This window comes from Apteryx rowi, unplaced genomic scaffold, assembly GCF_003343035.1.
Source record: "Apteryx rowi isolate R43461 unplaced genomic scaffold, aptRow1 scaffold_2, whole genome shotgun sequence".
Taxonomy (NCBI): domain Eukaryota; kingdom Metazoa; phylum Chordata; class Aves; order Apterygiformes; family Apterygidae; genus Apteryx; species Apteryx rowi.
In genome coordinates, this window is record NW_020448307.1 from 3,585,805 (window position 1) to 3,611,577 (window position 25,773).

At 48.5% G+C, this 25,773-nt stretch overlaps 1 protein-coding gene across 2 annotated transcripts in view; it reads left to right on the forward strand.

Annotated features, from left to right (window-relative positions):
* The first annotated feature begins 41 nt into the window (after positions 1-41).
* Positions 42-25,773, forward strand: part of TCF7 (transcription factor 7) — a 73,655-nt gene continuing 47,923 nt past the window's right edge. For both annotated transcript variants that reach the window (XM_026063143.1, XM_026063144.1), the window contains exon 1: positions 42-143. In XM_026063143.1, the coding sequence (XP_025918928.1) occupies positions 60-143 (84 nt within the window). In that variant the 5' untranslated portion in view covers positions 42-59. The remainder of the gene's footprint in view (positions 144-25,773) is intronic.

The following is a 25,773-nucleotide window of genomic DNA, read 5'->3' on the forward strand; positions in this document are numbered from 1 at the left end:
GGGACTCGCGTGACGCGGGGCTCTCGCTGCCGGCAGGTATCAAGCACCAGGACGCGGGGATGTACAAAGGGTCGGCGTACTCCGGCTACCCCTTCCTCATGCTCTCCGACCCCTACCTGCCCAACGGATCCATGTCGCCGCTGGTGAGTCCGGCCGCCCCTCGACGGGGGGCTTCGCGGCCTCGCTTGTCACCGGAGCGCCGTGCGGGCCCGGCGTGGGCTTTTTCGGGCAAATTGCGGTGCTGTTTCTAAAACGCCCGGACAACGTCCTATCCCGGCTGGAGGGAAAGGGAGTGGGAAGGGTGAACGATGCTCGGGAGCGAGCGTTCGCTTCTCCCCGAATTCGCTCGAGGAGCTTCTTTTCAAACCTCCTTATCCCCAAGTTCACTTTTCCAGCAGTCAGACCGGGTCTAACATGAGACGCCCCTTGCTTTATTTGCGTCCCGGGATTCGGAGGCGAGCGGCTTTTGGTGTTTGCGTTCAGGGATGTGTGCCACAGTTTAATTTTTGTTCGGTGTGTCTGCGTGCAAGATGGCCTGGTTTTGGCCTCCCTTCAGTAAAGGCTCTGTTGTGGTTGATCTCCCGAAAGGTGGATCTTACGCTTTTTAAATTGCAATGGAGGTTTTTTAGGAAAATATTTAATGCTGCTGGAGGCAGTACTGGGCTATTCCAGTCTTGTTCCTACCAAGTTTTACCCTCTCAGGTCAAGCCTAGTAAGTCTGTACATTTTATTGTTTATAGTAAGTTTGGCAATATGAATAATTAAACTAGAGGATTCTCTGTAAACGCTATCTTTACCTGTGGCTGTCTCTGTCAGAACTTTGGGGAAGAATTTCACAAATCCTGATAAACAGTGTTCTTGTTCCTTTGGGAGGAGGCCAGCAACGCTGTGTTCCTTTCAGACATTATTCTGCATTTACAGCTGGGTGAATGAGAACATGGTGAATGAGAACATCACTCATTTTATTTCACTTTTAGTTTTTAACCTTTAAGGCAAAAAGGTTTAAAAAAGTAAATATAATGGCCCCCTTAATATAACCATTTCAATCTTTTGTGCTTTGGAGGGGGAGGATGTTAAACTGGTGTTATGAAAAATTGATAGATTGTGGGGTATGAAACAACCTCTGAGTTAAAGTGTGATTAAAAAGCTGTTTGTTGGAGTCGCTGCCGTATCCTCCCGTCCCGTCCTGCCCGCCCGCAAGGCAGCAAGGACACGGGTCCCCCCGTACGGCTGTTCGCACCCACCGCGCAGCCCTTGGTTTTTAGGCCGTGGAGCAGGTCTTGCGCTGCTGTAGACTGTCACAGCTCTGCTGAAAGCAGAGTACGGATGTTTAGGACCTGTCCTTAAATTTTTCTCCTTCAGTTTACAGAAAGAAAAGGTGTGTTTGCGTTGGTGGGGGCCAGTGTGCAGTGTTGTAATCAAAATAAGCATTTCTTCCGCTGCTTCCCACCTCGTGTCCCTTCCTCCAGGTAGCGGGTATCCCCCTCACCTCTCTAAAATATAAAGCTGCTCTCTGCCTGCTAAAGTTTAAATCATGGTGTTAAATCAGTTTTATTTAAAAGCATTTAGTTTGCTCCCCAGTAGAGAATTTGGATAAGTTCTGAGTTACACTGGCCCAACAGGTGTTTGTTGTAGCGGAGTATTTCTTTTAATCTTAAACCCTTATGTGTGGGAAAACAAAGTGGGATAGCGTATCTATTAGCAATTAGGCTAAAAAGTAGATTTGGGTTTATGAATTATCCTTCCTGTTGATAATGTAAAAAGGCTACAGTCAGAGCAACAGATAGAAGCACATAGACTATGCGGAGCTCGAAGGTGAGAAAAATCAGTAGCAGAGAAGGAACGATTCCCATCCCATCGAGGTCCGCGGAAATAATTCCCCTGCCGCGGGGGGCTTTGCTTCAGGCCTGTTCGGGTCGTGTGGTGTTTTATGACTCAGAAGGCTGATTTAATGTTTTCAGCTGAAAATCTGTTACCTGTCTAACAGACATGGGCGGATTTCTTCCTCAGATAAAGGCTGGTCTTTCCTTTGTTTTTCAGAGATGATCCAGTAGCTATTGCAATATTTTGGGGGGACAGTTTTGCCCTGTGTCTGTACTGCCTGTGTGAAGGTTATCATAGTGTTCTGTACTGCTCTCATGAGCTAGCTCCCATGGATTCGGTGTTGCTCTCATGCAGATTTATTGCTGCTGTGTATATTATATAAAATGTGGGCTATAACCTGGTGGCTGCTCCCGGTAATTGAGGAGGTCAAATCTGTGACCAAAAGTTTTGGATACTTAACCATCCATAAAAGTGCATTTAATTAACGTTTTTAGCACAAAACGAGGGGGAGGACCGTGAATGGGATTGCATATCGCAGTCGCGCATGCACTTGATAGTAAAGGTTGTATTCAGTCTGACTGGAGCTTCCTGTAAACATCTGTGTGCAGCTAGGATTAACTTCGTAATCCTTAAAAGAAAAAAAAAATATATTGAAAAATTAGCCCAGCAGTGCTTTTTTTCCAAACTTTTTGCATTTAACTGATTGAAAAATACAGTGCAACTCCCTGCAGGCTCGAGGGCCGTCAGAATTAAGGCTGCCGCGTGAGCCCCCACCCTGCCGTGCACCGTAAAACCGCATTTTTTCCGACGGCTCCTGTTGCACCTAGGCACGGCGCTGTGAGCGGCGGCCGGAGCCGGCCCGGAGCGTGCCTGCCTCGGTGGGTGTGTCGCTACTAGCGTGGCCCTAGTGGTGTTTCCTCTTTTTATTTTCTCAGCCGCGTCGCTTTTGCTGTATTTCCCTCGGGTCGCTGGCGGCCCGCTAACCGTCGTGCCGGGAGGGTCGCTGCGTCCCTGGGGCCGGCGCGGCGTGTTTTATCAAAACACACCCACTTGCGCTATTTACATGCCCGGGTGTCGCTGGTGAATGGTGGGTGGAAAAATGTCTCGGCGCCTGACATCACCGGCGGCCCGGCGCCCAGCTGACTCGCTGTGCCCCCGGCTCGGCTCCGCTCCGCTCGGCTCGGCTCGCGGCAGGATGTGGCAAGAGCCACCCTGCAGCAGGCAGGTACTTGGCACCCGGCGCCGCGCGGGCCGCCCGTGCCACGGGTGGCGAGTGCTGTTTTGGGGCTAGACCGGCGCCGATTTGAGCACGCGTAGCGCGGAGGAGATGCGCGTTTAGCTAGCCAGAGCCCTGGAGCAGCAGCAGAGCCACCAAAGCAGGCTTGCAGCTCTCGGATGATGCATGTGCGTTTCACGAGCCTGCTTCGGCGCTCCCTGCTCTTGGAAGACGCCAGCTGTTCCCAGAGCAGAATATATAGGATTCATCGGTTAAAAAATCTGCAGGAAACTTCCAAAGAATACTAAGAAGCCGAGGAACTGTTTTTCTAAATGAAATATAAAATCATAAAGCTACATCCTTTTTTTAAATAGTACAAATAACTTTAAATCAAATTAAAGTACATCCTTGGTAAGAACATCAGCCTTTTAGGTGGTTACAAACATTAGAGGTCAGACATGGTCAAACATGTTAACACTTTGATCAGATTAAAATATTTTTCTTGCTACAGTTGTATAATTGCGTTTAGACCTGAGGGGGTTTTCTGAACATTGTTTTATCTTGTACCATGTGGTAGTTACATGGTAGAAGGAGCACTTATGAGTTCCTTCAGGTTGCTTTTGTAAATAGTTTTAGAAAGCAGGGGAATGAGCAGCGCTGTGCTTGTACGTGGGGCGCAGAGGGGTGAGCGGGCTCCCCGGTCACAGGGAAGCGGGACCGGGCTGGTTGAGGCTTCCTTCGGTTCCCACCTCTCGTGCACCTCTCCTGCGCGTAGCGAGCGCGCGAGGAGTGGGAGAGCAGAACGAAGACGTTTTGCACGCAAAGCTGATGCGCTGGACTTTCTGTCCCGCTCTTGCGTGAGGAAACAGGTCCGGGAGCCTCTCTTTCTTTGGGAAACCAAGCCTCTGCCTGATTTTTCTTAGTAATTAAATCCTCAAGCTGGAGCTCCTGTAGGAACAAAAGGGTGGTGGGACCTTCCCAAGCTCTGCTCATCTGAAGTACCAAAAAGTGAGGGAGCAGGCTTAGGAAACAGTGCAGATGTTCAAAACTTGGTCCCTGGGGTCTGCTGGGCTCCTTGAGCTTGGTGCTTTTTTTTTTAGTGGGTTTGAAATCCCCCCTTGGGCAGGGCAGGATCAAAGTGCAGTTACTGCTGGCCCGGGGCCACAGGCCCCGGATGCGTCTCGTGAGGTGGAAGTGCGTGGAGCAGGGTCTCCATCAGCAGCTGGCAGCGGAGGGTCCAGCGACGGGCAGAGCTAAAGCACCAGCAGCTGTGCGGGTTGTTCGGTCCGAGCTTGCGCCGTCAGGGCAATATTTGCTCTTTTTCCTGTGTCGAGTTCCAATCCTGTTGAAACTGGTGGCAAAACTCCCCGGAGTCGGTGTGATCGGGATCCGTCGCTGCGAGGGAGTTGCTGCGCGTCCCGCCAGATGTCGGGCGAGCCTGCTTGAAGAGCCTGGGGCTGGTGGCCACGAGGGGCGGCAGCTCCGGACTTTACCGGTGGTCCCTGCTGCTGCGTGAAAGCCACAGAGCCTGTCGGATCCCAGCCGGGCCCCGACAGCGGGATCTGGGCTGTTAGGCATCACCAGCATGCTACTCCTACCCCATAATTCTTATATTCAAGGGGAAAAAAGTGCGAGGAGTGCAGTGTCTGCAGATGGACATCCTGGCAGACAGAGAGATGACTAACTTGTTCCCTCCCGACCAAAGTGAATCCACTTCTTCCAGCTCTTCTACCTAGCTTGAAATGGGATCATGGTGAAAATAATTTTTTACATTAAAGCCTAATGTTGGATAGGTGGATGTACCAAGGCGCAGGGCTTCCGAGGTCATTTATTGCATGTCTGATTCAGCCTTGGTTCCCCCAAGGAAAATTCTTGTGTTAATTTCTGAGTTCATATCACACCCTCAATTTTGAGGCAGAACTTCCCTTTGAAATAAATTAGAGTTCTGCCTAAGAAGCAGTGACATGATACAGCACTGCATGTGTGTGGTCTAACATAAGCTTATTTTTAAAATTGTTTGGAGTGAAAAAAAGGAGAAAGAAAAATGTCACAGGGAAACAAAAGGGAGTTGTAGGTAAATCCTTGCATGCGAATAACTGCACGTGATTTAGACAGCGCGACACTATCTGCTCTCCTGCCAGGATTCCTTCGTAGGCTTCCCTGGAACGCGCTTCCCGGGCTGCGTTTGCTGCGGGGAGCTGCTATGAGCTTGTGTACGTCGAAGGTGCTGTTCCCACCAGCTGCCAACTGTTGCCTCTTGGGAAGCGTCGTTAGCTCAACTGGCTGGGAATCGGGAGAGGAAAAACAGAACCCGAACCCAGGCTCCCCGAGCTCATCCGTGTTAATGATTAATATTTTTGAGATTTCAGCTGTGAAGAACAAAGCGGTTTTGGGGGTTAGTCAGGCACGTGACGCGTCCGAGATGAAAGGAGGTCGCTGTTCAGCCTGCTCTCCAGAGCTTGGAAGGGGAGAGCGGGGCACCGGCGGGAGGGAGGCGAGCAGCTCCGCAGGGCGCCAGCGCTGCTCGCCCCGGAGGACGTGGCGCGTCCCAGCCGGCGGTCGGTTTCCTACGATAAATACGCAGACACCACTAAATTCCCGACTTTGGGTGGAAACTCTGACAGATCTGTAAGTTCAGCTTCGCCGGCATTTGCTGCTCCGATGTACCTGTTCGAGCAGCCGCGCACATGTTTTTGCGCCTGAGCAGCCCTGCCGGCTCTGCAGGGATGACTGCGTTGGCTGCTCGCGCGGTACGTCTGCAAGGGGCCGGATCCTAATCGCAGGCTTGGATCCCTCCGTATCTGCGGGACGATCTGCAAGCGAGCAGGTTTGCAGGGCACGGCAGGGGCGAGCCGCACGCCTAAGACGAGAACCGGGTCCGGACGGTGCGGGTCTGCGCGCCCGTGGTGGGTTATGGTCCCTGGTAGCTCACAGCCGAGCCCTGAGACACGTCAGCAGTTTTGAGGAGATATCTACGGCTTGCCATTAACTTCACACCCCCGGGTCTGCTCGCCTGCCCTTTGGCGGCGACTGATTCAGGCTCAGACCAAATTTAGCGTTCGTTTCGCGCGGTTTGGCGTTTGAGCTCCCCCAGTGATCTGCTTAGAGAAGGTGAAGGAGGTCCACGGCCTCTGCGGCCTGCCTGCCTCTGCGGGAAATGCATATTTTTGAGAGAGACTCTGCTGGACAGAGCAGTTTTGGGTAAACTACAGTCAAGCACGTGGTGCCATGCAGTTACTAAACTCCTCCAAGTCGCATATTGCTCCCGGAGTCCTCAGGGGTTTTCTCGTGCTGTCTGCTGCGTCGGCTCGAAGAGGGACCGTCTCGGCGCCGGCGCCAGACCCCCCCAGCGCCGTCCCGGCAGAAGGGGCTCCCACCGTGGGAGGCGCATCCTCTGCCTCGTCCCTCCCCTCCAACCCTCTGCGCCCCGCCGGGGCTGTCTGCAGCGGCCGCGTGACGTCTCTCCTTGCCTTTGCCGCCGCTCCTCCTGCGGTTCCCGTGCCTTTCCCACCCGCCTTGGTGCATCTCTCATGGCCTGATGGGGTCTTTCCTCGTGGTTCACCATGGCGGGTGCAAGGCGCGGAAGAGCAGAGCGGGTACCGGTTGTTGCAAAACTCGCCGCAGAGTCGCGGCAGCAGGGAAATGTTCCTGGCCTGACAAAATCCCGCGTTGCTGCCAAGCAGGGATTTGTGAGCACCCCGTACCGGCTTTCCCATGCGCTATTCTTTCACGTATCTCCTTAAAAAACAGGCTATAGCACACTTGCTCATTAATCTCCGTGTCTGGAGGATGAAGCCAGGGTTCGGTAGGAGGACCGGGTGACTCAGAGAGCCGGTAACAGGATACAGGGCTGTTCATTTCCTAGTTTCCAGGTTTAATCCAGCTGAATCAGTAAAAACCTAACGCCTATTGCTGCCTGCCGGCTTGTCCAGCGGCCTGCCGGAGAGGGCAAGTCTCCGTGCAGCTCCCAAGCGGGGCGAGTATTTCGCAGCGTGAGTAATGAGGTGTCCTCCGAGCCCAGCTGGCCACGCCGGGAACCTGCAGAGCGTCTGCCAAACCCTTTCCTAGCGTAACCCGAGGCCTTCGTTCTCGCCTTAGGATTGCCGGTTCAGCACATGCTGTTGGCACGTAAACCCACCTACTTTGTTTCTTAAAGGAAATGACTGCAGCATCGTGTGCCTCTGCGTCTCGATCGCAGCAGGATCCGTTTCTTGGTCACCTCCGAATGGTCTTGGACAAATAGCTCTCGCCTTCACGCGTCCCTCCTTGCGGCGTGACTTACCGCCACCGCTGCGCCGTGGCCCTTTTCTCTGGTTTGGCGTTGGGGTGTTTATAAACTGTGAGCGTCTTCAGAGTCGCAAAGGAGCGTGTTGTGCCGCCGCTGCCTCTATAAAGTGATTTCAGGGAGAAAGCGGGACGTTCAGCCAGGACTGAGCATGAGGAAGGTCAGCAGAAGCGGTGGTGCCTGTCTGGCCCATCATGCTGGCCGGCAGCTCCGGGCTAAGAGGTCACTAAAGTGGCTTTAAACCACCATTCCTCTCCCGCCCGCTGGTTCTGCGCTAAACACAGCTTAGCTACAACAAAGAGAATCTGGTTCATTGTGTTTCACGGGGTCCCAAAATTAGTATTTTGTCAAACGAAACAATAAACTCAACAATGCTGTGGTAAGTTTTCGAAACCAAAGTAAAGCTGGATACTAGAATCTAGAGTACTTTTCCCCTCCGGTTATAACAACTTTACATTTGATTAAATGATAGGCAAAAAAAAAAATCTCCAACAATATCGCCTTTGTTCCGCTGAGAATTTGGAATTATAATATACAAAATACACATCTGTCTCGAAGGGCTATGCAGTAATCATGGACTGACCAAAAAAAAAGTTTTAAAGTGGTTCAACCTCCTATGCTATATGTTGAATTTGTTTTCTGCTGTGGTTTGCTCTTAGGAATAGCGTATACAAGCATAAACAGAGGTTCTTCTCTGATGTGACTTACACAAAAGGCAAATGTGAAAGCCCGGGATCGTAAAGTATGCTTGACTCAGCATGAGGGGGATAAAATTATAAACACACTTGTGGAATAATTGTTTAGGAGATATTCTTCCCGCTAAAATGCTCAGAACGGATCAGAAATGTGGGACGTGTATCCTAACAATGAAAAGATGGCACTGTGGATATTGCTTTTATGTTTAGGAAGTAAACCATCTTAAGATCTACCACATGAAAATTTGTTGTTCCTCTCATGGACAGGCTGACGATTTGGTTCTCATTACGTATTGCTTCCCCGCGATTGCTAGCGCGCGCTGTTATATCACCGAAGCTAAGACAGAGAGCCAAGAGGAGTCCTTTTCTTCTACGAATCTGGTCTTTTGTGACTTTGCCCTTAAAGAAAAAGGGCCAGATTCGAACATGGGAGACGGTGCACAACCTCTGACATCAGTAGAACCGAGATAGAAATTTAGCCTTTGAACTTTGACTTCCTGCTATAACTTACAAAATGTGGCATTGTGATCTTTGAAATCAGACCATCTGAAGTGGCACAAAGATTCAGAAATCCAGGTAACGTCTTGTGGAATCGCATCGCGTCATGCGGAGAGCTGTTGCGGTGTGATGTGGTGACAGTTAGTTCTGTCGCATAAGATAAATTAAAAATATGCATATTGACCCTAAATCCAAAACAGAAGCAATAGTATAAAATAAGAAAGGAAAAACTCAAACCTTTTTGTTTAACTTTCTCTGATACAAAGCAATTTCTCCAGGACTGTACACCATGTGAAACACATTATAAATGCTCTTGTAAAATCCACATCGTTATACCACATGAAAGGCTGGGTCCTAAAAATAGCCATTCAGAGAGGATGCAGGCTAGTAGCAATTTCGGTGATCATGAAATAGTTGTGTTGACATCTCTATGCATGCACACCCACAGAAAGCTTTTGACTTTTGAATATTCTTAGCAACATTTGTGCTTTATGGAATTTTCCATGTTCTGATCCCATGAATAGTCTCTGATCCATTGGTGTTCCTTTCTGATCTTATCCCCATATTTCTGACCCTGATTTTATTGAGAAAACAGGTAATTTTTTTTTTTTTTTTGGACGTTAAACTCTTTCCTTGCCATCCATTTGACAGCCTCAGAGGTTGGCAAAATCAGTTACATTCCCCATTCTCCTAACAATGAAAATATTTTCTTTCTTTTTGCTTCAGTAGACAGGCACATCCCTAAAATTTGAAGGCTAGCAGTGAAAATGCAAACCTAGAGCATTAGATATGGATATGAGGAACTGCCACATCTACCTAGCCTTTGCATCTGCTGTAGCATTCAAAAGTACGTAAATGAAATTGCAGTGGGTAATTACACAGTAACGTATCCACAACAAAAATTTCTTCCTCCTCCCAGCAGTCAGAATTTGGCTTTTGTTTTGAAATATGAAAAGATAAAGCGTCCTCGTTTTGGTGTGTTTGCAGCAGAGCCCTGGCTGGTCTAAACTGCCGTAGCTCTGGGATAGGCAACAGAGTCATGCCAAGTGGTATCGCTCAGGATCTTTTTGAAGAGTTCATCAGATTTTATTTTATTGCTGTTGTGTTTTGTTTTTAGCTTGTTACTTGTTTGAAATCATTACTATAGGGATAGCTTTTTAAAAAAACATTTGAATCTTCAGTGCTGATTTCTGTTTGCATTTTTCTTTTATAAGCAGCGATTGAGCTGCTGGAGCCAAACACCTCCAGACACTGGGGTGTCTGAACACTGCGGTTTCAGCCTGTCCAGGGTTTTAAGCATATGGCCCCTCTAAAGTCAACTGGAAAGGGTTTATTTCCTTAAAACGAGCTTGCTTTTGGAATGGGAGAAAAATCTTTGGAGATGTCAAACAAAATAATAGGGTGTTCAAGAAAATTGCATTGCTTCTTAAATAGCTGGCATGAGCATCATTAAGTCTGAAGTTTCATTCAAATCAGATGTAGCTGTGGTTCTAATGCTGTCGTACACAAACTCTTCAAGAAATGTAACTTTAAGTGATTCACTGTGAGAGCTTCAGTTGTTCTCCAGGCTGTTTTAACTTAAAGGGCAGCTCTTGTCCTTTGTCCAGCTCTGGAGTCCTTTTCCAGTGGTAACGTTCAACTGGCTAAATCAAGCTGTTGAATTCCTGCAGGCTGTTAGTAACTTCGAAGAATCAAGTATTGTAAAAGGACATCACAGAAATGTGTGAGCTGTTGCTAATTTAGCTCCCTAACAGAGCTGGTAGGGGGGCATGGGAACACCCTGACGAAACAATCAATAATTTGAATTTATCTAAACCTCAGAGAGTACATGCATTCATTTCTGAACACAATCAGTAGTAATTTAAGGATGTATTATTTCCAACTCAGTTCTAAGAAGTTTTGGCTCACATGTTGGCTTATTTGGTCTGTATAATGCAACAGATTCTTACATTTAGAAACAGCCAGTAAAAGGTTTTGAACACTTCTGGCTTGAAGTTAACATCATGCCTAAGCCCTTTTTTGTTTTCCATAATTAATTTGATGGCTGAAAGCGGGGTTATATCTGGCAGTGTAGGTTTTCTACTATTCAACTGGACTCTGTGTTTTTCCTGGAAGGAGCAGAATTCAGTTAAAAACAGTAGTTTTATGCTGGTAGGGTGGAGTAGTTCTGTGACTTCTTAATCTCACTTGAACATAAGAGTTGTAGAGAAAATTTCACTCCTCCACTCGGGAGGACAGAAAATTACCTGCTGTTGTCAGTGCCAGTTGCTTGGATATTGGCATTAACTGAAGATGTTATATAACTAGATGCATGCGCTTAAACTTTGCAAAATAAAAATACTTTTAAACTCTCATGTACTATTCTTACTAATCTAGTACCCAGATCTGCATATAAATATAAATACAGACCGAGGGATGGAGGCAGGCTGCAATGCTAAGCATGAGTCCGTGAAAGATGAGCAGCCGTTTCCAAAAGCATTGCTGTTTGTACAAATTATTAATAATAATAATAAAAAAAAATGCCACGGTAAACGCATGAGGGCTCTGCCGGTGCTCCCCGGGGGCGGCAGCTGGCCCCTCTCTGGCCCGATCCCCGTTCCCGGGGAGCACCGGGTGCCGTGTCAGCCGCCTGGGCACAGCCGAACACACAGGCATTAGCAACCCCGGTTGTTTATGTGTTAACACAGGATGTTCTCAAAATCAGGTACGAAGCGAGGCATGTTACCAAGTCTTATAGCAGAGGAACCGGATAGTCTTGTAGCTGCAGCGCCAGGCTGCGACGGAGGGAGCCACCGTGTTATCCCGGCTCCTGCCCCGGGTGCCCCGGGAGCGTGCTCTTCCGTGACTCAGTTTCCCCAGGAGTGTTGTGAAGCTTGATGGCTTCACGTGCAAGTGGTGCTGGGAGCGTGCTGGGAGGAAAGCCACGCCGGTGCTGAAAGCAAGACCGAGCCCCAGCACGGGATCCTGCGACAGGGGGGGCTGCAGAAAGGACCAGCCAAAAAAGCAAGCCGTGCTGCTTTATTAGGCCGTTTACTCCAAGATATTAAACAAATTGCAATTTCATAATCTTTTAGCAAGTTGCAGGTGGCCCTAAAACCGCAACTCCTTCAAGGCGGTTGGCATGTTTTCTCCCTTTAAAAACAAATCACTTTTTCAGCCTTAAACAGTAATTTCATAGAGTGACATTAGCTGGATGGGAACGCTGTCTGGATGGTCCAAAATGTCCTCTGAAATACACATGCTGTACAAACCCGTGGTCCTGAACCGAGGACAAAATGTCATTTCTCATTTACCAGCTTGTAATATGCTGATGAGAACAACCTCGAGGATTGCACTGCGTAGTTTTTGGACACACGTACCAAACCCCTGGATGCATAATTCAAATTCCTTGTCATGAAGAATGAGTCTATTTATCTTGGAACCTTTTTCACCTAAACAGTAATCTCTAGGAAATCATTTGTTAACAGTAGTTAGCTGCCAGTTTGTCAGTTAATGGCTTGAGGCAAAGTCAGCAGCGAGTGGAAGCTTTTCGAGGGAGAGGTTGCTGTCGCATGTGGTGCAGAAAGGTTTATAACGAGAAGTGTTAGAGGAGCCTGTCGGATGAACTGAGTCCAACTTTCAGAAGCACGAGGAAACGGGGAGCGATGGGACGTACGCCGTCCCTTTGGAAAATATTGAAGCTGTCGACGGTGCCCGCGTTTTCCTTCCTGCAGGCTCCCGGTGGGAGCGTGTCCGGAGCCAAGCCGCCCGCTGCTGGCGCGGGGTCCCCGTGCGCCGGCCCCGGCGGCCGCGGGACCTCTCGCACCTGCGTGGGAGAGCGCTGCAGGGGCTGAGCGGGGTTTCTGCCGCGCAGCTGAACCCGCCAGCCCAGCTCGCAGACGTTATCGTTTCTAAATAAAAGTCTAGCAGCTAGTTTCAGTTAGGTAATCAGGGTTATCTGATTTCTTTTTAATCTGAGAGGCACCACCGAGCATCTCGGAGCGATAACCTCAAATTGCTGTTTATTCTGAGCGAGGTGCTGCGTGGAGGAGAGTAAAATGGCAAAAAAACGGCTCAAAGCGCTCCGAGAAGGGCGCCGAGAAGAGCCGCCGGTGCGTGGTCCGCACCGGGTCCTTCCTTCGTGCGGTAGGATCGGGTGAGAAATAACTGCCCCGAGTAGAAAGTCTCCCATGAAGCCACGCGATCCAGCTGAAATGAATACCGCTTCCCTGCAGCGTGATCTCCCGCTCTGCCGTCTCCCCGCCGAGGGTGGTAGGGTGTATGAACTGGCAGGGGATTAATGGCAGCGCGGTTCGGGGAGAACGTTGCTGCCAGAAGGACGTGGGACCCAGACAGAAGCAAAGAGGGGCTGGTTCTCGGCGCAGATGCCCCCAAGTGCTGTTTGTCTGAGAGCAGATTTTCCCACAGATCTTTGGCCTTCATATTATTTGAAGAACCCCCTCTGCAGCTGCAATCCTTCCCTCCCCCGAGGGGAAAACAGGGTGGTAACTTTGTGAACTGAATGGTGTGGAGGTTTAGGAGAACTGCCATGGGAGGGGAAGAGTTGGCTCATTAGCGTGGAACATTGTGCTGCCAGAAACAGAGTTTTGGGGCAGAACTAATAACATGGAAGCAGATGCAGTCAGCTTTTATTAAACTGGTTTGTAGATGACTTTAAATAGGCAGCGTTTATGTGTGGGTCTCTCCGCGCGCAAGGCAAGAGTATCAGACCCCAGCAGCAGAACCTGGTGGAGATGCTTGCTGAAAAGCACAGAGCAACCCACCCAATCTGTGGAGATAAGAGAAGATTTATCCCAAATGTATTTAAAAAGCATAGCAAATTGGTAGTTGTGTTGCATTTTTTAAACTCTTATACTCCACATATCTCACAAGGAACAACTGTAGAGTCATAGAGCTTATGGTCAGATGGAACCAGCATTATATCATCTCTTCTTTATCATGGTGTATCATCTCCGCTATGTCAGGGACCACTGAATCTCACCCAGTTACTCCAGTAGCTGGACATACCATTATTTGCTTCGCAGTGTATTATAAGGTTGGATAAATTCATCTGCAAGCCAAGTTTTGAAGCACTTCTCCTTTGAATCACAGTTTATATAGCTCTAATTAACTCCGTAACGCTTATCTGCTCAGGGTGATGGTTGGATTCCATTCCCTGATACGTGCCACTCCATGACCACCAGTAATGACAACTTAAACTCCTTCTGTAATTGCATTGCACGAGTACACAGGTTGAAATGACCCTCGGCCAAATACAAATTGCCCTTCTCAACTAGTGACCAGACCCAGGCAAGGCCACTGATACCTCAAAAAGTTCACCGCAGACATCATCACTCTGCCAGAGGCAGCAGTGATCTGAATATCGCTCAAGATGCTTTTACTCTTTCACCACCTCCATACACTTTGGACTTAGTTGTTCTGCTCTCGGGAGGGTGTCGGGAATGATCGGCCCCTGCAGATGCAGCTGAATTCTGCAAATCTCTTTAAACATGTTGGCAGCATTTCTGACTTCTCTGTAGACTTCCAGTAGCTGTCGCCTCCTTCCACTCCGACTCCAGCTGCCATCTTGCAGACAGAAGAGCACCTACAGAAATCTTCCCTCTGCTCCGCGCATCCCAGAGCAGGCTGGCATATGCATGAGGTTTTCACTCGTGTGTTCCTCGCTGCCTCATCACTCCCGGCTCGCTGAATAAGGCACAAAGTATCCCATTTGAATGCTATACTCCATCGTACCTTTGTTGTGTAATACTTTTTTCTCAGGCAGTTTCTAATCTAGAGATTTTCTGGGATCTGTGCACACCATGAAGGGAAGTCTCATCATCACCTCAGGTTCTGTCTTTCACTAGCGAGTGTTTAAGACATAATTCTGGGCGTCCAGGGCTTGATTTCTCTTTGTGTCTCCTTTACTCTTGCTTTCATTTACTAACATGTTGAACTTCAAAGTCTGTTCTTTCTCCTTCCTAATTTTTATGGAAAAAATGGTTTGAACCCCATTTGCATTTCCTCCCTGAGGACATTGGCAGTCCTTAATCCTACATATTAAAGAATCTCAGTTTTCCCAGCAGCCTTTTATTCTGGGACTGCTCTTCCATTCTGTTTTCTCCTTGAAATTTTCTCCTCTGGTTCGAAATTGTTCTTCATGGTGCCCCTTTCCTCCATTATTAGCTGTTGGCACTGACGCTTGATCACTTGAAGTCTTTTCCCTTTCCTTTCCATCCCCTGCTTTTGCAGGCAATGCGTAAGGTTTTGTGCTCGTGGCAATATGAGTATTTCTGCCCTCGGTAGTTGCAGCGCACAGAACAATGCCGTGTGCAGCGTAACCCGCTGATCTCCGGGGACCAATTGGAATAACTATTTTTAGATCCAAGAGATAGCAGGAGGAAAGATGGTACAGTGAATAACTGGGTGCTAATTTATTCAGGGTGATATTCATTTCACATGCATAGGTTCCATATTCCAATCAAGGATGAAGCAATGGCTCCCAGTGAATATTGTTGTAGTTTGTGTGCTGGAGAAGTGCTTTCAGCCCTTCTGCTGCTATGGATGTGGGGTGGTAGGGGTGGGGGAAACGCTCAGCGTGATCCCAGCGGGGTCATTCCCGCATTCTGCCTCATTGTCCCGTTCCTCGCGCTCCGGCGAGTCCGGAGCACTCCTTCCGCTCGAGCGTGTGCGAGGAGAGTCCCAAACACGACGTTTCTCCTGCGTCTTCCAGCTCTTGCAACAGGCAGGCAGGAGGTGCAGGAAGTACCTCGGGTGCACACCGGGCTAGCCATATGGATACAGGGATTTAGAGCACACAAACCCAGTATTCTCTGCTACAAGTCATTCTCAGCTATGTGCTCTGGTAATTAGCATGTGCATAAACACTTTGTAATCTTGTGATCATGGCTTGCAGATTAGCTCTTTTGCCAGCTTTGCGATTTCTTTGCCAGTTTTAGTTTTAATTGCAAATCCATTACTGCCAGCTCCCTTGCATATTGTAGCAATAGGCAAATTAAAACACTTGGACACAGTTGGGCGGGTTTCAGTTAAGAAATTAATTGTTACTGCCAACCAATGCTTTTTCATGTGAGGGTGGCATTTGAGTTTGTTTTTGAGGGCATAATCTCCGAGACTTTCTTCCTTGCCTTCTCCTCCCCCAGCTCCAGACCGCGTTGCCCTGTCGAGCAGCTCCACAGATGGCACGAAGCAAGCTCTTGCCTCTTTGATCTCATAGTCAAGAAATTTGGAAGTGGTTCTGAATTTATGAGAATTCTGTCTGAAATAAATCCGTCTGCGCTCAGGGCCACCCTAAGCCAATCCCGAGCTGCGGGCTGCGCTCAGCTGAGTCTCCCACGGCGGCACGAGGATGCCTTGCGGGATGAAATCCCACAGGAGCAGCGGGTGATGTTGTAGCAATAAAGACAAACTTTGTGCATATCGCTGAACATGAAGAAGTCTAGACAATCTGCGCGTTACCAGGCAGGGTAGCTGGCTGAAGGCTTAGTCCGCCCTGATAATCCAGTAATGGTGTTGTTGGCAGGACACTGGTGGAAGCGATCACTCAGCGAAACTGGCAGCCGCGTCTCTCCCGGGAGCGTTGCCGTTCTTCGCTCCCTCTCCGCAGTCGCTGTGGCGGAGCACAAATTTTTAAATTTCTGCAAACTATTTTTTTGGCATTTTTCAAAAACTGGTTGTGCTCAATTTTTTATTTTTTTTTCCACATTGCTTTTTCCAGCCTCCTGATGTTGCAGTCAGGCAGCCTCCCATCAGCTTCGCATATAAGTGGCAGCTTGTTTTGCAGCGGCTCTGTGCGGACGTTGTGAGCTCCCCCTCCAAACCTGGGTCTCCCGCACTCGGAGGATTTTATTTCTCGCGTGCTGCCTTGGGAGGCTGGGAGTTTGAAGACAGCGTGCGAACACTTTGCAATTTGTTTCCAGAAAAATTGGCCGTTTGCTGTATTAAAGTGTGGCTCAGCTTTGAAAGCAGGCTGTCTAAAATTATTGTCTAATTGTGCATGAAGCCAGTTGGTATAATCACCTCTCCTATTCCTGTTACATTTTTCTCCCCCATTCATTCCCTCCATTTACCTTAATAAAACGGGTTGCATTTCAGCTAAGTTTCCAGCCTTTCCAGACTTGAAGGTCTCTGGTCCTGTGTGTCTGTACAGCACCAAGCACAAATGGACCCTGCTGCGTATTGCTAGGAGAATATACTAGATTTTTATAATAGAGTCATGTTTGTTCGCTACCTGGCCGCTTGCTTGTTCCTGATTGCTGGGTTTGCACATCTAGTCCAGGCACTCAGAGCCAAGTTAACTTTTTCTTTTGGTGCATCATCACCGAATTATGCCCTGAGTATTGTCTGTAAAATGCCACTGCCTTCGGTGAGGTTGCAGGTTTGCCGTTGACTGGAACTTAGTCAATGATTCCAGTGATGACAGAAGTAGAAACAGCCTGGAAATTACTTTTCTGCAGTGGGTTGACTTTACTGCTAGTAGAAGCATAAAGAAAATACATAATAATATATAGAAACTTATTTTGGTCACTGAAACCAGCCAAAGTGGCTGCAAATCCGTGAGTGAACCTGCACCATTTTTAAGTCCGCCCATAATGTTTTATTCGACGTTGTTTCTTTTCTTTTTGCTCATAAAACAATGGAAGAAGCCCAGTTCCGCTGCAAACAAAACCTGAACACGCTCTAGCTTACATGCTAACTATCAAAGAGCATTTATTGAGTACACATTACCGCCCTTCCGTTTTACAGCAAACACCTCGTCACAGCTGAGAGGCTTCGGGAAAACTATATATAGTGTATTCAGCAGAATGTCACCCGTGCAATTATCCCGTAGCTCCGGCTCCGTGATGTTGTGGCTAACGAATCCAGCTTTAATTGTTCACGATCGGTATCGGAACAGACATCAGGTTTGAGTTCAGCCAGTGCAGAGTCAGGAGGAATAAACACGAACCTACAGTAAGATCAAAGCAGCAGAGAGGTGCGCATGTGCTAATAATAATAGCTTATGAAAGCTCATATTTTCCTTCAACAACATCCTGTCATTTGTGTATTAGCTTTGAAAAGGGTAAAAAAAAAAAAAATTTTTCAGTGTAATTTACTTCAGCAAAAAAAAAAAAAGAGAGAGAGAGAGATAAGGCAGATATTTGATTGCAGCAGCTCGTGTGTGGTTTGCTGCGAGGATTGTACGTGAACCACGTCCTCCAGTGCATGTGTGAGTCTGGTGTGCAGAGGCTGAGCGGGCTGTGACCGAAGTACCATTGTTATCTGATTTTTTACATACAGTCTGTGACAATGTGATGCAGAGAGGAGGATGAGGTAAACAGTCGCAAAGCTGGTAACCGCATCCACACCTGGTGCACCTCGATAAAATGTCTGTAAACAGTTCGTGTAGCGAGTGAGGTTACGGCGAGGCTGGAGACGTGTAACGGCTTCCAGCTGCCCCGGCAAATTCAGGATGGTGAGGGCGCTCGGGGACGGCGTCTCTGCTGCAGCTGGCTCTCCCGGGGCGGGTTTCGGGGTGATTAACGTCAGGATTTAGCCCTCGCGCTGCCGCCTGCTCGGCCGCGGCCGGCTCCGCGGGTCAGCTCCGTGTCTGGGATGTCCGGAGCGCGGTCGGGGTGACCGGATCGCACCTGGGGACCGGCGAGCCCCTGCCGGGGCGCAGATAACCGTGATTTACCACCGCAGGATGTGACCTACTTAGGAAGCGTCGACCTGCCTTCGAAACCGGGCAGAACAATGACCGTTTCCGCCGTCCTCCCGGGGCTAAAACGTCCGCTATCGGCTGCGCCGATCTCGCGCGCGAGGCGGGGATGCTGCAGGAGCGTTTCCTCCCCGGCGCGGGGGTCTCGCCCCGCGGCCCCCTGCCCGGCCGGCCGCTCCGGCCGCTCCGGCGCCGCTGGAGCGCGTGTCGCTGCATTCGCCTTTCGCGTCTGCGCGCCGCGGTTGTTGACGTTGGCTCGCGCCTGTAGCGCTCTGTGTAAGCAGGAAAGGGTTTGGGGTTTGTTTTTTGTTTTTTTTTTTCCTCCTGGGGAGGAGGACGGCTGACAATAAACGGTGACAAAGTGGCCCGATAAATACCGAAGACGGTGAGGAACGAGGAGCTGAAGGTCTGGGGGAAGGGGGCGAACGGGGCCAGATACGGGCTGGTCCTTTCGCACAGATGCTGCAGCTCAGCTGCTCCGTGTCTTTAGGTGCCACCAGCTCCCGGGCAAGGTCTCACTGTTGCCGTGTGTCCGTAAAAACCACCGTGCTGGAAACGCATCTTAAGTTTTGTGAGATTCTATCCAAATTCTGCAGTGGTGGAATCGCGGCAAACGGGGACTCGTTAAGAAAGTGGAGCAAATAATAACGATCCGTCTGTTTAATGCAGCTGGAAGGCCTACTTCAAAGACCGTGTTATCCTAAAAAAGCCCGAGTGTAGAGGGGGAAATGCTCGATCGCAACTTCCAAGTTTTGATGGTAGCGCCGTAAGTAGGTCAGCGAACGGTAATATTTAAATTAGCTCCTCTTTCTGGCAACTGGATGGGAATGCAGGTCTGGAAATGGGTAGCTGCGGATTGCCTTCCCAGCTCCGCCACCCCGACAAGTCCCTTCACCTCCTGGCGCCGGGGGAAAGGATACACCTTTGGGCTCTGCCCAGTAATCATCAGCCAGATGCTTCCCCACCTATCTGAAGGGTTTTAGAATACGTGATTGAAAAGTGCAAAGTGTTATTAACGTTGAATTAATGTCTGCCATTACAATATGTAATGGAGCATTTCGGCACACACCCCACTTCCTCCTGCTCGGGTGTTTTGTCGGGCGAGTCCCGAGCGCTCGCCGGGCGGAGAGGGGGACGGAGCTGCCGCGGGGGGCCGGGCTCGGCCGCGGCACGGGGCGTCCCCTCGACGCCTGGGTTTTCTTCGGGCGAACGACGGCTTCGCCTCGCTTGGCGCGTGGCTGTCAGACCTTTCAAGCGCCGCCGTCGTCTTCCTCCGTCGCCCGCTCGCCTCATCAGGCAGCAGTTCTCGGTCTGCTCGTCGCTCGCGCCCGTCGGCGTTTGGTTCACGCCGTTACCGGTGCGCGCAGCCCTGCGTCGCTCGCTGCCTCGTTATCGTACGGCGTGCAGGCATTTCGCTTCGTTTCTAGAGTATCTCAGCGCACGGTCTGGGTTACTGTCTAGACTGCATCGCTTTTTAACAAAACGTATTTGCTAATATATTATTAGAGCCCACCAAAAGTAACAAACAAAGTGCGCTTCTTTGTTCGCTCCTTAATTGTTTGTTCATTAGCTTGCCTGCTGATTCGTAAAACACGAAAACCCTCCAATAGGGTATCTAGGCACTAGTGCAAATTAGCTAGTTTCTAATGTACCTAAATAAATTACAGCCCTGCATTTACAATTTGCCTTTAAAACAAGCGCTGCACAGAAGTGCTTTATCTCATCGGGAAAGAATTGGGCCTGCTGCTGCGCACACAAAGTGACAACAAGTAAAGGCAGAAGCCGGGAGCGCTGTGCCGAGCGTATCCTACGCTTGCAAAACACGCTAGTGGCAAAAATGGTCCCTTTTCTGGTGGGTAATCTGCTTTCTTTAGTTTCAAAGCTGCTGGAATACGACATCCTTGTATACGCACCTTTGTAGGTAGGGCTGGTGGGAACTGGCACGGGTCTGATCTACGCGCCGCCGGCGGTTAGGAAAGCCCCAAAGCTTTCGTTATCCTGGGGCTTTGTGTTTTCCCCTGATTTGTGTGATCCCGTTTTGCTCTGTCTCCCTGGCAGCAGCTCTTCCTGCTTTTTGGCCATTCCTGTTGCTTATGACATTATTCACGGAAAAGAGCCGTGTCCTCAGATTGCATGCGCCCATGCGTAAGAATCCTAGAGAACTGGAGATAATCTTTTTACAGTGTTTTTTTTTCTTTAAACTGGGCTACAGATTACTTTGGCAGGGAGTGTAATTCTTGAATGTAACTCGGAGATATAATTCTTCACTCTTTTCCAGACCATAGTTAACATGCTCATGACACAGAGGGTATCATTCTCTAAAAATACTGTAGTTTTTTAGATAAAATTCTGAAGAGGGATACTTAATGTCTGTGTACTTTGTTGGTTTAATCCCTGTTGAGCTGTACAATTCTCTTAAATGATGGATGCAAGCTATCTGGAACGAGGTTTTTGATACAGGTTGTGGCTTACGCTGCACAATGTCTACAAGAGAGGTTTTCACTAGTTTGACTTTATCATCAGTGGCAAAGGGTCCCACACAGACCCTTCTGCTAAGTTTCAAGCAGTTCAACCTATATATTAGTTATTAAAAACTCAGATTTGTATGGACACTAAAGATTTATGGAAGAGATTGGATCATAATGCCCTTTGTTCCTAAATTGGTGGTTACTGCCTGTTCCATGGGCAATGTAATTCCTGAGATCTTCACTGTGCGTAAAGCTCAGTCCTGCAAATGCTTGTGTAAATAAATTATTTCACATGTGTGGATGGTCTTGTGGAAATCAGCCTGACAATTTGTGCATAAAATTATTTGTATATGTAAGTGTTTGCAAGATCAAGGACTTTTACTCTGTAAAATTTTTCATTTGGATGCATGAAAGCGTTGTTGATCGGGTATTCAGAGCTCTCTACTGCATAGGCCCCGTTGAATTTCGGTAGGAACCACTCATATGCCTCTCTTGCACCTCTAGGTATTTATTAAATTTAGCACTTTCTGATAAACTGAAGGACGCTCCAGGAGGTAAGCTTCCTGTGGGATGCAGCATTTAAAATTGTGTGTTGCCAGCAATCTAGACCCCCAAAATGCCTGTTTTGTACAGAAAGAAGTTTACACTTTTTTCTCAGCCTCTTTCAATGAAATCAGTTAAGCAGAGATCAGAATGGTGTGGGATTTGTGTCTAGATTATTTTAACCTATTACTATCCCATTATTTTAACTGACTTCACCTCAAAGTCTGTCAAATTTCCTTTTCTTAAATTAGCTCATGGATTTGTCACTTCCTCCTATGCCCGACAAGTCTACCTTTGATAAACATGGACACACTGAACAACGTGGCCCAGGTGTTTTCTCTATCATTACTTCATCTGAAACGTTCCTGGGTGATAATTCTGGGAAACTTTGGGGCAGCAAAGGGCCCAGTCTCTTTTTGACCCAAAACAGCACATGGGAAGAGACCTCATCGAAAGGCAGTCTAGTGAAAGCTGAATTTCAGTCCTGAAGACATTTTAGGACCTCCGTGGAATCAGAGGGGATAATTTTTCTTGACTGTTTCGAATTTGATAATCCAAGCGCATGATGCACGTGGTCTAGGAGCTGGCAGTGCTTGCGTCGTGCTCTCCGCATTCGTCAGGAGCCTGCAATCCACTGGAGCTCCAAACGTGGGCCCCTTACACCGTCAAACCAAACCAAACCTTCCTCTGGAAAGTCAGAGGTTCCCTTGCCCCAGTTTGCCTCTGTCCACATTTCAGATGCTTTTTTCTTGCTTGTTTGATCACTGAGTTCTGTCATCTTGTCCGTATTCTGCTTCTGGAAGAAGAGAGCGTCAGCTCTAGTCACACTAGAAACCTATAATCTCTAGTTTATGAAGGAAAAATACAGAATTGATAACATCTCACATCCTGCTCTTGGAGCTAACCAATACCTGATGCTGTTAAGGACTACAAAAAGAGTCCAAAAGGCGTCATTCAGAAATTCTTTCATCTTGATCTAATTCAGCTTGAATTTCTTCATTTCATTGTTCAGATCATAGGCTATGCTTGAGTTCTTGTATTTTGGTTTTGCAGCGTGTGTAATGCTAACCAGCTCTATTCATAGATGACCAGATTAGGTGAAAGAAAATGAATTAAGCTTGTTTCTGTGCTGTGGGTTTTATGTGTGCTGCCCTGTGCAAAACAAGCAATACGATTCTTTAATGTTTTCGTTAGACCATAACTCTATTTCAGCCTCCCCAGCTCCACCTGAATTATATGTTGATATAATTTTCTTTGTGGGTAAAGGTTATTGCTAAAGATATAGAAAGCTCTAGATTAACCCCCTTTATTTTAGGTTGCAAACATAGCTACTTTTTATGTCCATTCAATTCTCTGCCTCCCTCTTGATATTAGGGACAAATGTGGTGCTGAGATTTTCCAAAAGCTGAGCTTTTGTCACTATTGGAATTTGATTTCAAAGCCACTACATGGCTCTTTGGTGAAGACGACTTTCATTCACTGCTGGTCCTCTGCAGATTCAGGACCACAACTGTGAGCAAAATATTTTGCTGCAGATACCAGGAGTTTTAAGTAGGCTTGGATTTAAAAAGGAAGAGCTGCTAAATTTGGCATACATAATTGGCATATAATTTGAAATAATAGCTTTACCGGAGTGACTGCATAAAATTTGACCTTAGAATTGATGATCATGTGGAGGAAAGAGAGAGCTTGACCCAGCTTGACATTCAGATCTCGGGGGAAGGTTGCATGACTAACATTAAAAAAACAGTCATTTAATTTTAATCTTGAAATTGCATCATGAAATCATAATTTGACAGCCATTGAATCTTATATGGGCATTTTTTGGAACTGTGATTCCAGTGCTCATTCACCTGAATTAAAAAAAAAAAATTAACTACTTTCTTTTGGAAACCAACTGTAAATTTATCTTTTTTTAATCATTTCAGTTTGTTAGGAGCACCTCTTCTGCAGTTGGAGAGGATTTTCAGGTACACCTTTTGCTCACGCTGTGGTGTTGTCTTGCCAGGTGGTGGTGAGCCAACTTTTTCAAAACACCTATATGAAAAGGGATCACGGTGCCGCAAACGATCCCGTGCCGTGACATTGATATTCCACTGGCAGAGGCCTCTGAGGCTTTGGAGACGTGAACGGAGGCAGGTGCCTTCCGCTCCTCCGCCTTTCCCAGGCAGCCTGGTGACGCTGTGGGATTTTCGCCGTCCTCGCGAATTCGCCCCGTGGAGGAGGCCCCTGTGTAGGGGGGCAGCGGAGGCGTACGGACCTCCTTGGTGCTTCCACCTCTGCCTGGGGTGGAGGGCTCTCTCCGCAGCGGAGCCATCTCCCGCATCCCTGCGCGCCCGGGGCTGAGCCCGCCTTCCCGGGGAGCATCCCAGGTCTGCTCCGTCCTGCCCAGCCGCTCCACGCTCCCGTTCCTGGAGCAGTGCCCACATGGAGATAACGCGCGGAGGGAGGAGGTGCAGCAGCACCGTGGCAGGGGCGCTTGCGAAACGGGGAATTAAACAAGTGACACCAGTGTCCTGGGTACCAAATCCCAGAGGAACGCCTACGGCCGGGGCAGGAGAACAGCAACGTCCCGGGATACCGCGTGCATTTAGGGCTCTGCTGCTTCCATTGCATTTCCCTGCCTTGTAGCGTAGCACAGGTGTTCCTGATCAGCTTTAGGGAAAGGACAGCTTTATATCAACAGTTTCAGGTGTGGGGAATGTCGCGACTTCCACACGCGGCAGAAATGACTGTGGGCTTCGTAACTTGGGTTGTACAACCTGGTGCGCCGTTTAGGGTGATTCATCGGCTGCCAGCGCTCTGCCCATCGGTGTGTTTGGTTAAGACATAATGCGTTCCATGAGCATCAGATAAGGAAACAGCAGAAAAGTAGCAAAATGTTGCTACTGTGATATTATTTTTAAAAACTGCTTCTTAAATGATGAGCAGGACATGCTGAGAGCTGTCGGATATTGGTCTTTGCTCCCCTGCTCTCTTAGACAAGTTGTTCGCAGATCTTTGGATTTTCCCTTGCAGGGAAGGTTGGGTAAAAGCAGTTGGAAACAAGGGAAAACCAGCTCTGCTGTCTCATGGGGAGAGCATGGGTAACGTGTTCTCCTCAAGCACTGGGGCCACCAGCGGTTCTGGAGATCCAAGCTACTGCTGGGTCACCCAAAAATGTCCCAGAAAGAGAGGGAGGAGAAGCTCAGGCTGCTGTAATCGCAGGTGGGAGTGGAGATGTCTGGAAACAGTCTAACAGCGAGCGGTGGGCCTCTCCTTGGAAAAGCTGGGAATAACCCCGCTACAGTTGGGGACCCTCTTGGCTAGCGTGTGCAAACGCGGACTTGCACAGCGCTTCCTTTCTCAGTCTAGCTAATAGTCTCAGCAAGAAGTTTAAATATATACTTGTAGAAAATCTCTTTTTATTTTTCATTTCCAAGCCAGCACTCAGGGATTTGCTCGTGAGCAATGCATGAGTCGGCAGGGTATAACGCACATTACTCACGGGGATGCACAGGGAGGCGCTCGGAGCCGCAGCGAGGGCCTGGCGTGCTGTGAATAAATATATCCTGCCCCGGATCACTGGGCACCTCCATCGGGAGCTCCCGGCAGTGCTGGTGCTCGGAGAGCTGGGACAAGGAATTCAGGTTATCTGGCCCCATTTTAGTTCACTTCTGTCTTGGCACACTCGGCCTCTATCGTGCCCCACAGCACAAATTAGCAATAAGGTCTGATTTCTACATCTGCTGCCTTCCACTGCTTTTGGTAGTAAGTGGCTATTTGTGGAAGGGAGGTAACAAGTGACGTTGGATAGCCACAAGCTCTCTTTTAAATGAGGATTACATTACCTGCAAAGAATGTAGGCAAGCCAGATTCGGTGGTGCAACCTCCTGAAGAAAAGGCTAGCAACCCGTGCTAATAGGAGTATCTGGCCGTTCGCAAATGGTTTAATCTTCTTTTCCCTCGGTCGAATGTTTCTGTTCAAGGCAGCTGCTAAAAAGGGAGCAATATAGTGAAGTGTCTGGGTGGTAAAAAAGTGTTTTCAGAGCCCTGCTTTAGCTTCCCATTCTGAAGTCAACGTATAGAGCAAAGAAAAGATTCCCATGCTGTGGAAACGCAAGAGCAGAGATGGGCAATTAGGATCTGGGCCCTCGTGTCTGAAATAGCCAGTCTGCAAAATCTCACGCTGTGGGTTGGGTGGAAACCAAGAGTGATTATTGAAGTGGAGAGACTGAATTTAGGAGCAGCGTAGAACAAATTAATGTACGGTCCTGGAGGGTGATTATTCCTGCTTTGGTGCCTGAGAGCTCATTCCACGTCACAGAGGTGCACAGGGAAAGGGAGGTGAGGAATTAGCTTGTGCTGTTCAGAATACAGTCTAGACCAAGCCTAGACAGACCAGAAAGACAACCTGGCATGGAAATCAAAACACAGGCTCCTCTCTGGCTAATGGTGCACAGGATACAGTGGGGCCAGTGTGAGGTTTTCTGCTTGTGGTCGAGAAGTTAACTTTCTTTTTCTTTTCTGAAAGAGTTTTAAGTTAAGACAGTTTGGGGGTAAGG